At 38.7% G+C, this 18,005-nt stretch overlaps 2 protein-coding genes across 3 annotated transcripts; one reads left to right on the top strand and one right to left on the bottom strand.

Moving 5' to 3' along the window:
- The first annotated feature begins 1,351 nt into the window (after window positions 1–1,351).
- Window positions 1,352–7,409, top strand: LOC124058372 (bri3 binding protein). The gene is made up of 3 exons (XM_046387555.1): window positions 1,352–1,695; window positions 3,153–3,255; window positions 3,381–7,409. The coding sequence occupies exons 1-3, from the start codon at window positions 1,519–1,521 to the stop codon at window positions 3,800–3,802; spliced, it is 702 nt and encodes a 233-aa protein (XP_046243511.1). The 5' UTR covers window positions 1,352–1,518; the 3' UTR covers window positions 3,803–7,409.
- Window positions 7,410–7,913: 504 nt separating this feature from the next.
- Window positions 7,914–16,177, bottom strand: wdr31 (WD repeat domain 31). 2 transcript variants are annotated; one of them, XM_046387554.1, is made up of 10 exons: window positions 15,739–16,177; window positions 14,971–15,061; window positions 14,642–14,774; window positions 14,326–14,400; window positions 14,055–14,199; window positions 13,208–13,308; window positions 12,953–13,020; window positions 11,393–11,534; window positions 10,804–10,966; window positions 7,914–10,676 (listed from the first exon to the last, which is right to left on the bottom strand). In XM_046387554.1, exons 2-10 carry the CDS (start codon window positions 15,015–15,017, stop codon window positions 10,474–10,476), a joined length of 1,077 nt encoding a protein of 358 aa, XP_046243510.1. In that variant the 5' UTR covers window positions 15,018–15,061; window positions 15,739–16,177; the 3' UTR covers window positions 7,914–10,473. The 2 variants fall into 2 exon arrangements, with proteins under 2 accessions (XP_046243510.1, XP_046243509.1); XM_046387553.1 differs by having other exon boundaries at window positions 7,915–10,676; window positions 14,971–15,041; window positions 15,739–16,172.
- Between the last annotated feature and the right edge of the window lie 1,828 nt (window positions 16,178–18,005).

The raw sequence follows: 18,005 nt of genomic DNA, 5'->3' as shown, positions 1-18,005 counted from the left end.
ACGGCTTTCTTGTCCCTGTGGTTTAAAAGAAATAAATAAATGAATCAGATAAGAGCTTCTGCATTTGGCCTTAATGCAGCTCTCTTGTCACCACTCCTATTATCATTATTTGCAGTCTTGACCTACTTCCTCCTGCACCATTAGCCTGGTCCTCACTGTAGCCTACTCTGGATAATGAGAACTCAGGGGAGTGCCATCCAAGTAACAAGTGGTTCTTTGGAACAGCAGTGAAATGCATCTTTCCTTGAATTCTCCATCATGTCTCATAAGCAGCAGGTTTACTCTGCACATTGGTATTTGATTTGACAAATATCATTAATTAACGTGGTTTCTGTGAGTGTAGTGAGAAAAGTGTCATTGGTGCACTATAGCATCAGTGTTACAGACATCATTAATCAGTCATTTATACAGTCAATGACTGTATAAAGTGATATCCTATTGTTTTAAACTTGCATTACATTTTTTTCTCACTTGTACACCAAGTCAGTAAAGACCAGAACATAAGACATTTACTGAAACTAATTTCAGGCTACATATGAAAATCTCTTTAAAATGTTGACTATATTATTGTACAATCTTATGCCAACCAACTTAAGAAAACGTTTTTGATTTATCTGTTGTGGGAACATCTGCGTTACTTGACACCAATCACCAGACCTTTTCAGGGGCCCAGCCTTTTCTGTGCGCATGTCTGCTCGGTACACAGCAAGCCAAAAAGAAGACGTGAACATTTCTGCATTAAATAGACATTTCCTTGAGAAAAAGCATCATGGACTGGGTTGTCAGTATTCTCTTTTCTTATGAACAACAGACAAATAGCAGACATTTTGAAACAGCCTTACAAGAAGACAGTAAAAGTTTAGGCTTACAAATTTAACTTCACCACTGGAGGGCAGTAGCAAACTTCACATGAGTCTGTCCTGCTCCAGATTCACGCGAAACAATTGATGCCTTTAAATGTCATCGTAAAGGTTGAAATCGCAGGGGCGGGACACTAATAAAAGCAGTTAGGGAAAATGGGCTCGATTTTCATGTGGACCTAACAAATAGGTGTTTAACAATTTGATATTACAATATTTTTGATGCGTGTAATTATTTTTTGCAAGTGACGGTCAACTTTGTGTGCTTAAAAGAGACACGCTAGCCGTGTCTTTTGCAAATAAACTAATTCAAACACCAGTTAGGATACTTACGGATATGTGTTCACGATGCCCCGTGAAGTGTCTAATTGATGTTTGACTGATCAGATGAAGCAGTAATCATCAATCCAACTGCGTTTCTCACACGACCCTTTAGCAATTTAGTCCAAAGCGCGACAGTACAATTCAGAGTGCGGAAGGAAGCAATGAAGTAGCGGGAATACGAGGCGCCTTGAAGGCAACACTGCTTCTCACCACCATCGGTCTGTCATATATCAGCAAGGTGTTACTTTAGGCAGCTAACCACCTGCGCTACGTTGCGTTTTATTAAAATATTTTGTAATACATTTCTGATTGACATCTCGGGGTATTTGGTACCATGAAGGGAATCAGGTTTTTCTTGGTTTTATTGGTGCTTTCTGCGTCTCTGTTGTGCACAACCGAAGCGGCCAGGAGCAGGACCAGCAACCAGAACAGCTTCCGACGGGTGGCTAACGGCATCTACCAGACTCTGAGCAGTGTTTTCGGAGAGGATAACATTAGAGGGTTATACAAGGTGGGTGTAGGACGGGTGTTGTCAAGATAGCAGCTCGGTTTCAGCCTTGGCTTGTAGAAGCTAACAGCCGGGGCGGCTTTGTGGTCAGTGAAACAGGAAACAAGCGCGCTCGGGCCTTGCCAAAAAATTTCACGGATGCCATTTTGAAAAATTAGCCTTTATCCCATGTTTTATCAATCTATGCGAGATGTCAGGCGACATAGCGTTGGCGTAAACGATAAGGCTAGATATCTTTTCACGCTGGAACGCGCTAAATGTGTGATTTGATGCTTCCCCAATATGTTCATTCATTCTAACGTTACCGAGTTCATCATCAAGTGTTTCTAAAGTCCCCACTCAGACGGCTTGAAGCCCCATTGGTCCAGGCTTTAACAGCCGCTTCCTTTATGTCGACTTCATCCTCAAATTATTAGAAAGCTAATGTGTGTCCTTTACAAGAGCACACAGGAAACACATTAGTTTGCACGTGCTTGCATTGGTCTCGTGCATGTATCAGCCCAGCAGCACTTCCTGCATTTTGAAATCGGGTGTTATTCCCTACTTGTAACCGCCAAAACCGTACAAAAGTGATGTATGCTTACACTCGTGATGATTCACAGTCCGGCTGCACGGAGCTGTTTCTGTTGGGAGAAATATATAAAAGTGGACTTTAATTGGCGAATATGTTCATAATGTCTTTTTCTACAACATTCAAAGTGAGGGACTGATTAAAGTTTTGGACAGGGAAACACTGATGAACAGTTACATACAATACACCAAAACCTCGTCTCATGACTTGTCCACAAAGGCAGGGCTGAGAGGATCAGCTGTAGTGCAGTATAGTCTAACCCTAACCAGTTAGTCTGTCTTTTAACTGACATTGACTTCCATATGAATACACTTGCCAAATACAGATTCAAAGGTCTGGATATGGGTAATGAATAGTGTTGATGGAGGGATATTGTGATTTGTAAAATACATGTGTCACTAATATCATTAATAAGGGTTGCAATCAATGTGGGTGTCCCAGAGACTTCAGAAGACAGTGCAAGATTGGTACCAGCCAGGGAAAGAAACTAATTAAAGAATAAATTCTTAATAGTTGTGAAATGTGTGTTACACGTTAACAGTATTAACCAAAACCTTTTGGCTGACAGTCTACGGATGTGAGTATAGAGTCAGTTTCATGTTGACAGTGTACTGGAGAAATAAGTAATCATCATTATTACTGCACAACTGTATTCACTTTAAATAATACACTGTACCCTCGGTGCAGTTTTTACTCCCAAACTCTTTTATTTATGATGGTGTAAACAGATTGTAGTCAAAATACACAGTCTATGTATGTTTTCTTTTCCTTTTCTGATGGTTAACTATAGGTTTGCTTCCATTATAATGTTCTGAATGATTTTTCTGTACATACATTTGGTTGAGAATTTAACAACCCTATTTTTTACTCTCACTTTTTGGTTCTATAGTTTTTCTCCAAAACAACAGAGCGGTTTGTCCATGGAGTGGACTCTTTTCTCGACACCATCTGGAAGATTTGGTCGGATTTGCTGGATGTGATGGGCATCGACTGTAAGTTTTACATTTATTATGACATTTCTAACAAAGACAGATAGGCACAAAGAGAGGGATTTATACCAAGGATGTACGTTTTTTTAATGCTGTTATCTACTTTTCTCTCTTTCTTTCCTTTGTAGCCTCAAACCTCAGCCACTACTTCAGTCTCACGTCCCTGACCAACTCTCCAGCTCGGGCCCTTCTCCTTGTTGCCGCTTTGCTCCTGGCATACTGGTTCCTCTCCATGTTCCTGGGGGGTTTCTTTTACCTGCTACACGCCGTGTTTGGCCGCTTCTTTTGGCTAGCACGTGTCACACTCTTCGCCCTGTCCTGCCTCTACATCCTGCAGAAGTTTGAGGGCGATCCCGAGCGCGCAGTGCTGCCGCTGTGCTTCATCATGGCCGTTTACTTCATGACAGGGCCTGTGGGAGCGTACTGGCGTCGGGGAGGTGGGGCAGGTTCACTGGAAGAGAAAATTGACCACCTGGACACTCAGATCAGGCTGCTCAACATCAGGCTGAGCCGTGTCATAGACAGCCTGGAGCGCACTGGTGATCAGTAGATGGCAGCAAGGATGAGTGGGAGGGAGGGGGAAATGTAGAACCAGCTGCAGCTGATGTCAGAAAGAGGTTTCCTGTACACATCTGCAGCAACACAACTACTGGGTATTTACAACTCTATTGTCAGATGGGAGATAGAACTAGATTTGAAAACAGTATTTTAACTGCTCGAGTTGATTTAAGTTACAGAGTTCCTAAAAATCCTCAGAGGTGTGGACAGTTGACTTGATGCAATTTTTTCTTTTGTTTTTGTCTGAAGGCTTTGAGGGGTTTTTGCTTCATCTGTGAGGAAGTTATCAGAGCGATGTCCATGGTTTCCTAAAATGCTGGCCCATTTCTACACCTCAGCTACTTTTGAGAAACTTCCAAGTTGAGGCTTGAATTTTTTTGGCATTTGGAAAAGTGTTGTCAGTGCTTGTACTAAATGAATAAGCATAACCTTGGGGTTCAAATTCACACAGGGACCTTCCACAAACATTTTTCCCCTTTTTAAATCCATTGAAATAGGAAAGGGGTTGGGTGTCTGATGCAGGAGACTGATTCAAACATTGTATTTCTAATATGTAAAAATCCTCGAGATGTTGGATAGTTGTTCATAGTAAAATTTATTTATTCCATTTTCCATCCAAAATGTTGAAATCATGTAGTCACTGTTCCACCGTGGTAATAGTTTGACATCAGGACCTCTTTTTCATTGTGTGTTTTTCTGTTTGTATGTATGGGAGCATGAGCAAAATGCATCTGGGTGATCTACTCAAATTTGTGTGTTTTAAGCTTTTGACATGGAAAAGCACTGTATCAAGAAGTCACCGTGAGACTAGGAGAAAATGCAGACAGACGACAGTATCTCAGGGACTCAACCAACACACATATAGAATTGGAAAAGAGTCATCAAGTAAATTAAATTCATGTTTGGTCTCTTTGATTTACTTCACAGTTTCTGGTCTGACTCAGTAATAGACAATACTTACTTGTAAATGGATGCACAGACTGTCTCCTTGCATCATATTGAATTTCAAGTTTGCTTAATGTCTAAAACCAAACCCGGCTCGTCATTAAGGGTTTTGATAATTAATTAGCATGGGGATTTTGAACTGCAGCTTGAGGTTTTAAAGTTTAATTTGGGATATAGCATTTTCAACATTTAAATGTGTGAAGCCATAAGCAGATTATCCACAAAAGTGTTTTAGAAAAAAGTACTCGAGTTGTTTTGAGTCACATCGTACTGACTTGAAGTATGTCTTAATAACTATATTAGAATAAGGATTGTCAGTGAAGTAAATAGGATCTGTTTCTTAATTACAGATTAAATTCGGTCTTGTGCCTTTGATCCTGTGGCAAAACTCTAAGCCTTGACCTGCACTGGAAAAGACATGTTTGTGACTTGAGAGGTTCACAAACAGCCTGATTATTACAACAGTATAACATTATGTTAAAACTGTGATTTGGACATTAATGTGCATCACTGCGGGCAACTCCAGTTTGTTAGTGTGCTTTTTATATCTTTATTATTTCTGCCAGTCTTTTTAATGTTTCTTATCATGTATTGTCATATCAGACTGGGACTTTCCTTGCCATGCTCCTTTATTGTCAACACATATGTCTTCATGTATTCATATTCCCCTTGGCAGAGTTTTGTAATTTCAATTTATACAATCTGAACTCTATAAACAAATGTTTTTATACCAACGACCCTAATGCTGTGCAAATTTGGGGTGAAAAATGTTGCTTTCAGTGTCTCCTGAGAAAGATTTATTAAAGGAGGACAAGACAGTAATGTCACAGGATGTCTGAATTGATGACATGGCTCTTACAAACTCCTCAGCGACTATTAGTATGTGTGAGATGCTTTGGTGTGCAATTTCTTGCGCCACTCCTAATGTTTGTCAGTGAGGGCGTTGACGCTCTTCTTTAAGAAGGAAAGCGATGCATCGCACAAACCCCAGACACATGGACTCTAGCTGTTTCTCAGCACACTCAGATAATTACCATTAGATGTGTTTTTTTGTTTGTTTGTTTGGTTGTTTATTTAGTACAATAGCTGGATTCAGATGTTCTTTTCAGTCCCACTGTCTTGCCTTGTGCTTGGAATGAAGGCTCGGTGCCAGCAAAATGCAACAGAAATTTAAAAAAGTTTATTATAGAAAAATTCTTAATTTTCCCCAAACGCACCCAGTTTGTCTCTGCAGTAAACCCCCAGCCTCCAGATAGTCCATATAGCCAAAGTATCTGGGATTTTCTTGCATGCTTTATTTATGCTTCTAATGTTATGTTAAATTATATACATGTTGTTGACCGCCCAGGTAGGGAGCAAAATCCTTCCAAAATGTGATGTGTGATGATTATGTTAGGGATTTGTATTAAAAATACATTTTTCTGTACCATTGCATACAGTCTGTACCGTTCGACTGTAATGACTTTACTCTATAGACCAAATTATCACATTTACAAGGGCTGTTTAACCATATAGAACTAAAGCGGACTGAAACCCCTCTATCATCACAGCCTTTCTGTTTTGTGATCTGACAAATTTTAAAGTGTGTAAAATGATTGCTCTTGATGAATTCAGAGGTAAAGCTGACCTTGAAGGAGGCGATGGTGCAGGCGTCTTGTAATGTGTAGTTGTAGTCTGTGATGGTGTATGTTTTACTAACAACAGCACATATGATTTATGAAGGAGATAATTCAATGTTAATAATCATGTATGTCACTGAAAGAAACTTTTTACCAATTACTTAATTAGTTTACCAATGTGTTATGATGCTACTAAAGTTGGGGTCAAGTGATCTTAACAGGTCAGGTTTGTCATTTGTTGCTGTATGAAATTCAAATTCATTGTAAGTTGCTTCAGGACTTCAGATGATTCAGGATCTTGGTGGGTGCTTATCATGACTTGTATTTTAGACACTGAAAAAAGAACGGGGAGTGAAGTTGTTTCTCTTCACATGCACGCAAGTTCTCTCACTTTTTTTTTTCTTTTTTTTGCCACCACTAAAATTTCTAAGATTTCTGAGACAAAAATCTTGAAAACAAGACTCTAAGATGGAGGCTTAAATTGTCCTTTCAAATATCATGCAAAAGACACTGTATGCTAGAAGTTGCCACTAACTGGAGTCCTACTCTTGTACCACTTGACTTTACCTCTTGGATGTTGAAATATGCCAGTGAATCAGTATTGGATTTAATGCTATATTCAGTTTATATTTATTCTCTGTATGTAAACTGTGTGTTGAATGGCTGTTAATTCCATTAATTTAATGTACTGTATCCTACACATTCCTATTATTCCTATTCGCCTGCTTTTTTATAACATGCTGTGCCAATAATGTAACTTTTTTTTATTCAAGACAGTTACTTCTAGAATTTTGAGTGTATGTTTATTTTGTTTCTTTTTCATTCCATCAATGAATATTTTTAGACCTTTTTATTTAGCAGAATCTTTCTGTACTTCATTGATGTGGCAAGCACCAAACTGTTCTGCCTTTCTGTTGTCTACTTTGTGTGTGTGTGTGTTTTAATCAAAACCTGCTGATGGCTAAATGGTTCTTTTTTTGTGAGTGTCAATAGTGAAAATGAGGTCCAGATTTGAATAAATTAAACACCACAGTATGACAATGTCTTATCCTTTCTGATTTATGACAGTTTCATGCAGATGTTACATCCCTGAATGTGAATGTGTGTTATTTTACAATTTTGGAAAAAGAAAAGGGTGTAGAAACTGTCACCAGTCAGTCAAAAAAGTATATCAAAGTCCTAAGAATTAACTGAAACTAAAATAAGTCACATTTGAGATTAAATGTCCAGGTTTTAATGAGTACATACTTTTTTTTTTTTATTATTTTGCGGTACTCACAGTGTGTGATGACTTTCTACAATGACTTTTTGGGCAGTAGGTGGCGCTGATCGGTCTTTGGCGTTTCCTAAGAGCCCATGGTAGTTTTGGAGTAGGTGGTCATTTTTAACAGTTTACTTCACAAAGAGAAAATCCAACAAAAATGGATTTATCTTCAAGACGATAAAAATGAATCAAATGAGTTTGTGCCATGAGTGTTGATGCATACATACAAATTTGAAAATACCTTGAAAAGATGTGGACATAAATATACTCTCTCTTAATAATATTTAGTTTATTACATTATTCTTATTTTTATTATATACAGTGGGATATAATCAGTCATGTAACAAATGGGGCTTTTCATTTGTACTAATTAGTTCTTTTCCTCACAGCAGGCACAGTGTGCATATGATTAATTTGTGTTGTGCTACATCTCACACAGTGAGCTCATGTTTAATGACAGGTACGCTCGAGGCATTTTAAATAAGGCTGCAAACAAGTTAACAATGTCAGCTGACACAAAAGGGTACAATCCAGACTTAGTCCTCAGACATTATAAAATGCCTTATTTATTGCTTAATCATAATGTATCAAACACAGATAGATCAAATGAATCAACTGGTAATGTTTACAGTGACAAATACCCAAAAAATAAATCCTCACAAAATGAAATATCTGATTACCTTTGGTTAACTACTGCTTGTAGTGTTTATTAAATTTTATAAAAATGAATTACTGAATGTGGACGCTTTAGCACTGAATCACACACACATCACAGCTGAATGAGCATCGCTGTAAGCTGGCATCTCTTGTTGCTGCGTCTCATCTACCTTGAGCAAACCATCGTTCAGTACGTACAAAACCAATTTATACCTTCAGAATAATGTCCGTATGAGCGCACCTGGAATCACCTGAGAGTACAAACTAGTTACTCTGATCCACCTCCTGGCCTGTCCACTGTGTTCCTCTAGCTGTATGGAATTGGATGACATAGCAACCACTGTCTTTGGGAGAGATGATCATCTGGATCTCTACAAACTTAACTGATTTCATTTTTAAGCTCCTGAAACTGACAAAGCTATGATTATTAAACTTTCACTTGAAAGACAAGAGTAGCTTAACTCATGTCCTGACAACAATTAGAAATGTAATATGCAGCCAAATCGACTCACTTAAGGCTGCTGATGTTAACATTAGCATTTGCGGGCTAAAATACATCAAGTGTGAATCGCCAGTTCTAATAAAATAGATCTAACACAGTAGCCACAGAATATAAAAGAAAAATGTGAAAAGTTAATTAATGTTGATTAAACAATATCTGAAGTAAGCAGCTGGTAGCAGGTTTTACGTTCACAGGTTGGAGAGCAGCTTTCTTTTGTATTTGCAATTTGTTTTCTATTCCCATTTATTTATTCAAACAATATCTTAATAAAAAAAAGGGAATGACTCTGATATTTTGCATAGTAATTTACAAATTTAAATATACTGGATATTGGTACAAAACACCAGCTATGTGCTTCAGTTCAAAAATAGCAAAATCTGTATCTTTAAAAACCTTTATCGATTGTACTGAGCCTAAAAACAAAGCATGTTTATACAGTCGTAGGAATTCATTTGGTCTAACGCTCGACAGGTTAAAGCTACAGAACAAAACTATAATTAATATACATTAAACATGTTCCTTCATGATCAAAATGCTCTCATTGATAGAATTCTCTTTAAATTTACTTGGAACAATAGGAAGCCGTGCATCAGTAGACGCTTGCTAGAGAGACACAAGATGGAGGGAGGATTGGCTATGGTTAATCTTTTTCATTATGCTGGGCAAGTACTATCAGTAATATGTTATGTTTTGGGTCAAGAGTCAGTCTGATGACAGTGAGACAGACAAACATGGGTTGCAGCAGAGCCTTCCTACTCACTCTTTAAATGTAACCCCTGTTTATATCTTATTTTATAGTTTATTATCCCAGTTTCTGCTGGGATAAGAAACTGGAATGACTCATAGAGCTCATAGTAATGTAGAAATGCAAGAGTGTGTGGATCAAAACTGTATGTATGAATTCAATGCTCTTTATCTCTTTGTGTGCGTGGGTTTTTTTCCTTTATTTTTGCCCTTGTCCTTACTATTCAAGTCAACTGTGTCCTGCCAGGGTGGGTCTGGGGTTAGGATTGGGTGGTGGGATGGATTGGGACAATAAGGAGGAGAGATTAGAGGGTTGGTGAAAAAGGAGGGCGGTCTAATATTTTGTATGTTCCTTGTGGATCTTGTATTATGTATACCAATATATATTTGAAAATTCAATAAAGGGAGGATGTATATTAAAAAAAACTTTGCACAAAGTGCTTGACAAACAAGACTGCACCTTCTAAATTTTATCCAGGAAAACATTAATGACATACTCTTAGTATGGAATTCTATTTGGATTTAAATTCTCTCTCAGACTGAGAATTGACAAATATTTTCCTGCTCCATCCAAATACTTACATTTACATTTTAAATACCACTCCTACCACATTAACACATCCTCCAAGCATGTACTCAGCACCACCAATAAAACCAATACTACATGTGCATCAACTCCACCTCGCAGTGCATGAAACTGAAGAGTATTTCCCAGTTATTCTGACGTGGTCCAAGAAGGCAGCAACCCAAGCAGGATCATTTTGGTGTTTGAAGTCTCATCAATTAATGGGTGATGTAACTGATCTCTTTGTTCATTGCATGGCAGTCCAGTTGAGCAAAAATGTTTATAGAAATATGTAAAATTATAAAAAACAAAAAAGAACAGTCATGATATCCGTATAAGGTGAAATTATTTGCTGAGTCACTTGCTGTCAGAAGCGGGCCACAACTTTTATGTCCAGGCCTCCAGCTCCACCTGAGCCTCCCCCAGAACCCTGAGCCTGGTTTGAACCAGAGCCCATCTGGATATGGTGGAGGCCAGTGTTGAAGCTGGCACACAGTAGATTGGTGGCATCACTGGGAGACAGAGAAACCAGTGGACCAGCACCATCCAAAGACAGAGTTGCCAAACAAACTGAACAGAAGATACCAGAGGGAGGGTTGGAGGAGGATTACTGTCAAAAGACTGAATACCCAAACAGTGTCTACATATGTTCCTATGTGAGTGTTTGTATTTGTCTGCACCCATGAGCGGGTGTTACCTGCTGTGTTCTGATCCCAGATTTTGATGGAGCTGTCGTGGGAGGATGTTGCCACCCGAGCTGTACCGCTAGGAGGGCTAGGAAGAAACATACAGCAAGCTGTGGTCTGGAGGTGGCCTCTGTACTCCACAACTTTACAGCCTGGCTGACGCAGGTCCCAGAGCTAACAACAGAGACACAACTCCACTGAGAACAAATGACAGTGTCAATGAAGTTTCAGAACTATCTGCACAAGACAGCACATACATTAGAAATCATCAAAGATTCCACAGCTCTGTCGGAGACAATGAGTCCACACATGATAAGCAAAATTGTGTAGTAGCCAGGAAAGGGGGCTGTTGGCACAAAATGAATGTCTAATAATTGGATTTTTTGAAGAAAACTAATAGAACTGTTGTTAACTGGGAGTCCACTGGCCATTCCTGCTTCATCAGTGCATGTTTTCCCCAGTAAAAGCACCAAACATATTTATCAACATATTGTCATTACTAAGACAATAGTTAACCTGGTGACAAGCTCATCCTGTCCACCATCTGTTTATCACTACTTAAACAGACAACAGCCACTCAAACACCTCCACTGGTCTCACCGTGGCTTCACAGCCCTGGCCTCCAAATCCATTGCTGCTGGACACCAAGTAGTTTCCATTTGGAGAAACATCACAGTGGGTCTGGATGTACTGCTTGGCTGGGAAAGTATTGGTCACCTGCCATGCACGGCTGTCCCACACCCTGTGCACAAAAACATTACTGTAAAAACACACTCACATACCGTATGTGCACATCGAAGACGCATCCTGATGTCCTTTGGAAAACACAGCTTTATCTAAATATTAAATATGATTAGAGATCTAATTTTTCCTACCCCAGATACTTGCAATACTATCAAAATACAAATTGTTCTAAACACATCGTACTGAAAACATATCGATACTTTGATACTTTTGACAGCCTTGGCCCATATCAGGGAAATACTGCTTAAATACACAGCAGGATCTATCCTCCAAGTACCAAACTGAACATGACCTTAGAGTTTTATACCATCATTTGATGATAACTACATTTATAGAACAAGAACCTGTAGTGTATAAAGATAAGATAAACCTGTCTTGTTCCCCAGCAAGGAAATTCAGTTGTTACAGAAGCACAAAGAGAGCAAGGTATATCCAGCTAAAATAAGAATAAAATAAAAACAGTGGTGTGATTAATCACAGCCGAGTCAACAGCCAATAAAGTTGGAATAAACACGTTCAGCATGATTTAATCCTGACAAACACTTCATTCTCCCAGATGCTAAAGAACAAGTAGTTTCTACCAACCACAACTATGTTGACCTACTGGTCTATTAGCTAAAATTATATACACCATACCGCACACCAACAAGTACGGATGGTTAAATTTAGGAGAATTTGTTCCATCTGCTCCCACTACATGTGAGACAGAGAATGGCATACCATTTTATGAAAGAGTCTAGGCACAATCCCAGGACTTAATATCACCTCCGGTATTCTTATTGGCTACTGGAGGTGCAGTCAAATTCTGGCCGACCTTGTTGCAACAGCAGTCAATCACTCAGCAGTAAATAACTGGCTAAACAGTTGCATAAGTTCATCTTCTTGTGGCCTATTGATTTGTATAAATTTTGTTTTTTATTTGGACGGGATACTAAGACAAAAAGCACAGAATTAACTTGCAAAAGGACAATAAACTAAAGTAAACTGCATTTGAGTTGTACACTATTAAAGGCCAGTGAGAATCTGAACTTATCAGAACTCTTTCATCAGTCTAAATGTTATGTTTTAATGTTGTTTTAAATAGTGTTGAATAATAGGACTCCTCAACATAACAACTATTTGTTATCAGAGACATCACCATGCAGAAACGTTCTAGAAACTCATCATTTATGAATTAACCACTGCTGCTCAAGTCCATATTTTGTCACTTGTTCATACAGATAACGTTTTGACCTCCAGACGGAGACACAGACAATTCATCATCATCATATAATTGTACTGTGATAATACACACCTTTATTGATTTGCTTTTTCCTATGAGGTGGAAATGTGCCAGCATATTTCACATTACCAAATGCAAACAAGGTGGATTTCTACTACATTTGAGTTTTCTTGGAGTAGGAAGTCTTTCTGTACCTTATGGTCTTGTCCTCAGAGGTCTGGACTACGGAGGAGCTGCCTGGCACCCAACACACATGAGTAACCTGAACAGAGAAGGGAAGAAAGTGCAAAAGTTGAAAACCTGCAAGGTAAAAACTTAATACTGAATGGCTTACTGATTTGATTCTTTTTCCTAGATGTTCAGGTACACACCTAAGGCAATCGAGCGTACCTGAATCCACTGTTTAGACAAAGCTGTGTGCACAAAAGCCCACATACTATTATTCTCACCAGGTTTCTGGAAATGTTGTGTCTTTGTTCACATTTTGCAGATTCTATATCCCACAGGCACATCCAGTTGTCACGAGAACCAGTGCACAGCTTTCTCCCATCTACAAAGCATAATGAAAGCAGTTCCATATGTTCAGTGCAGATCAATATTGTGAAACAAATGACATGCACATAAAATTATTAATTCACATTTGAAAAGCAAAAGCATTGGGACTATTTAATTCATTTACTTGAAATATACAAAGATGAAAGAAAGGAAATCTGCTTTAGCTTTCTTAGTCATTAAAATATGTGAGAAAATAAACAATCATCCAGTCAAAGTTGATCAATTGATCAAAGCTAAATAAAATATTTATCACCAATTGCACTCAAAGCAGGTGGCACTTTGATACATTACTTCATCTACTGCTGCAGCATCTTGACTGGACAACACATGAGAACAGCTCAGAGATATTCTCTCAGCTGTCAACACTATCCAGTGTGAAGTCTCTCACATCTCAATATAGATCTATACTCAGGAGACCTGATGGTGAACATTTATATAAACATCGTTTAACTATGTTTGTCATCCATGGAGTTTAGTTTCACTTTTGCATATTTAGTGCTACAATAACGTTTACTATAATAGGCTATGTTTTGGGATAAATAAGATGCCATCAGCACAGAAATATAACAGTATTCATATGCTACATTAACTTTGGCTTGAATCATGCATTGTTACATACTATAAATCACATTCTGACAAATTTATCTTAAGCAATAAAAAAGGGCTTTAAACAGTCTAACAGTTAAAATATTTACTCATGAGTGTATATATATGTGTGTGTGTGTGCGTCTGTGTGTGTACCAGGGCTGATAGCTAGTCCATTAACCACTAACTCATGCCCACAAAATTCCTGGATAGGTTCGTCCCCCTGGTTTAGGTCCCACATCAAAACAGTCTTGTCCCGTGAGGCGCTAAAGATCCAAGTACTGCCTGGATAACACACCACCTGGCAGACAGATGGAGGCAGAATTAACAGGAGATGAGACCAGAAGATACGCACATGTGAAAGGCCTAACAGCTCTAAACAGCGTCACACCTTTATCAGTTTGCGCACACATACTATTGATGTTACCTTGGTAACCTCTCGGTTGTGACCCTGGAAGGACTGACACATCCGGCCTTGTTTCCAGTCATACACCACCACAGCCTACAGGGGTGGACGCGGACACACACACACACACACAATAATCACTACATGTGTCAGAATTTTCAACAGAATTTCACTGTCATTCCCAAATGACTGTAATGTGAAATTCTGTTCTTACATGGCCCATCACACTTTTTATGGTGTTAAAAAGTGAATTGTGTGATTTCAGTCTTTTTCAGCAAATTTATACGGTGCTTAAAATTCAAAACACTATTTTGAAGTAGTGTACGGATTCGTTTACCTGGTCGCTCCCACCAGAAACACACAGATCTGGGCTGAGACTGGTCACAGTGTTGATGGACCCTTGATGAGCAGGTTCATATTGCACAACTTGATTGTCAAAGCTGTTATCTGCCTTCTCCCCCTGAGATGTCCTGCATGCCAAAAACACCAACACTTCAAAAAAACCTTGAATTCAGGCACTGTTTTCATTAATATTAATGCTGGCGTCAGTAACTGGTTTGTATTTTAATTTCTCTTGCATGATCTATATACTGAAATCCTGGTTAAAATTAGTATGCAGTCCATTACAAGGAAAAAAATTCTGTTTCATTACTACACATGTCTCACCTGTAGAGCTCAGACCTCTTGCGAAACTTGCTCTGTAGTTTGCCCATGTTTACTAGGAACCTGCAGCCACACTGACACACAGAAAGAAATGCTGTAAAAAACCCAAAACTTAGGGTTGCATGCATAAAATCCTTCCCTTTAGTAAATGGTAATGATGAGGGACAATGAATCAGTTCGATTCAGTCAAGAAGCTCAGTAGATGATAATATTATGCTGTTTCTTAATAGTAATCATCACATTAAGCACAAAGAAAGTGGTAGTTTTATCATTGTATAGTACATTGTTAGATTCATGTTCTTATTGTTGGCAGTTGTAATCTGAAATTTAAGGTTTACATACGCCTACATCACCATATCACACATCCAAACTTAAGTATACAGTCTTACTGCAAATAATCTTGCATAAGAGTAAGACAGACCAGTTTACAAGGTGAGAATAAAGCACACGTTCATTACTTTCTCTCTCTCACTCACACAAATACACACACACACACACACACACGCAGAAAGAAACACATCTAAGCTCCTCCCTCGTTATCCTGGCGTACTCCTCAAACAATCGACAGGAAGGAGAGGGCTCAAATCCTATTAGAGTAGCATCATTACTGTCACAAGGAATTAACTTAGTCACTCGAAAACACCTGCTATGAACGGTGCGGCCAACCATTACGCCACACCACCAAGCGCTTTTAACTGAAGTTATTGATGGTGAAAAAATGGTTCATGACTCATGGTACACAATCCCGACAAGTGAAGCATGATTTCTTACCTGTCACTGGCAGGTGTGGTCGCTGTGTGATGCTGAAGCAAATGTGGCTAGCTCGCTAGCATGCTAACTAATCTTTATCTGTCATACTAAGGTAGATCAATGTAGGCTACCAGTAGCACCAAAACGTGCATTTACAAACGTTAAAACTTAGTAGAGTCGTTGATGAAACGACCGAGAAGCATTTCCCGCTGTCTGCCATGATAAATAAGTTGTCCCAACTGCATTAGAAAGTACACAGAAGTGTCTTTTAACCACACCGACCCATCCCTCCCTCCGTAGCGACCATGGAGGGACGCTTTCTCGTATCCAGGCGAGGGCGAGGTCACGTGACAAGGGACCGGAAGTAACACAAAGCTTTTGCTCGTACAAAATAAAAGATGTACTATTTACGGTTTTGTTTTGTCATTTCTGGTCGTTTGCGTTTTAGTTCATGTAAACAGTTTTTTTTTTTCTCGCCGTGTGTCCAAGATGAATAACTATTAACGTGCATATTCAAATCTGATTTTTTAAAATGTATCAGTCAAATGACCAGGTCCATATTTGATGAGGTAGCCTGATTTCTTTCTTTCTTTGCAGAAATCAACAATGTCTCAGTGAACTTCCTCCTCTCCTCACATTCTTCAGTGCAGAAGGATGAGAAAGTAATATGTTCTTTTCTTTTGGTTGAGATGTGTGTTCAAACTAAAGATTATACAATATGTGCATAATACATTTGAGCGGGGACACAAGAAGCTCAACCAACAAAATATCATAACTCTTCAAGTTTTCATGTTTTTCCAGGTGATGAAAAATAAACTGTCATGATTGGGTTGTCAGCTAACAACATGATGCATTTGTTTCAACCTGAATCTTGGCTTACTGACCTGTGGCGACATTTCCTTCTAGAGAGCTTGCTGGTTAACCTTCAATACAGGCTCGAGCTGAATGGCTCCCCAAGCTGGAAATCTGGGACGAATCAATCAGCTCCATGGACAGCTAACATTAATTCTACTAAAACCATTTTACAATTTTTGTTTTCGTGTCATGTTTTCATCTGTTTCACTGTAGCTCAGATTTTTGTGTGTGAGTAGATAAAGTCAGAAAAGATAAGAGCGTCTTTGACTTCAAGAGCTGGATTTAAACGAAGGCATTACATGCAATTAAGCACCGAGTCACTGGGATGTTCCCATTTAAATTGTCTAAATAGGGCACTTAGTTGGGTTACAATCAACACTGCTCAATACCTATGTGAGATGCCCTCAATTCTAACTTTGTTTGCAGGAAATGGTTTAAGAGAGTATGACTACACTTTGTCATGTATTTTACATCAAAGTAAGGTTTATCATAATAAAATGATGGTGATTTCCCAATTTTTGTATTTAAGTATACAATATAAGTATTTCTCTTTCAGAAATATTTCTTACATATAGTGAAGACAGTAACAAAAAAGTTTTCCTGCATATGTCCCTTTCAACAGGGGTTTTACAAAATGTTTAAGATCCCCTGGTAACACCTACACTGTCACAATGACTAGAGAAGCAGTTTATGTCACACACTTCTAAAGGTGTGCTAAGGCTATTTAATTACAACTTAAATTGGGACTGATTTAAAATCCAAGAAATGTAGATGGGCTAGACATTTGTATATAGATAAAAATTACAGTATTCACATATGGTCATTTAAAGTCATCATCTGAACATGGTCATATGCACATATCAGAATATCTAATCTTCCAATTTGACTAAGACTTATGTTTCCACTTGAAGGGTTTGGAGTGGAGTGAAGCTATTTCCTAAAATAAGAAGCAAAGTAAAGCGGGGAAGAGAAAATAATTGTAATTACAACTGTCAGTATTATAGACTGAACGCAGCACGTGACTCGAACAAAGCTGTTAAGTTTTCAGGTAGGCCTTAAACACAAAAAAGCCCCTCAACAAAAACTGGCCAATAAAGCAGGTCAGCACTTGTTCTACAGCCACTGCTATGAACCCTAATCTGAATCACTGATGCAAATGAGCAACCCAGCATGTTACTTGGGACCCAAGCTCTTTACAGTTCTCACTGGGTAGGCCCCAAGACATCCACAACAAGACCCAGCATCAAAAGCCTCAAAACAAAACTGCTCACGGTAATATGTTAACTTATGACTGACTGTTCTTCCAACTATGAGTGCTTATTGCCCTGTTGTGGTAAAGGCAGTAAAATAAGGTTAAATTACTGATAACACAAGAAAGGTGGTGGTGGTCATCTGTGGATTCATGGTATGATCCAGATATCCATCAATCTATT

Source organism: Scatophagus argus, chromosome 4, assembly GCF_020382885.2.
Source record: "Scatophagus argus isolate fScaArg1 chromosome 4, fScaArg1.pri, whole genome shotgun sequence".
NCBI classification, from domain to species: domain Eukaryota; kingdom Metazoa; phylum Chordata; class Actinopteri; family Scatophagidae; genus Scatophagus; species Scatophagus argus.
The sequence above is the reverse complement of the archived record's forward strand: the minus strand, read 5'-3'. Positions and strand labels throughout refer to the sequence as shown.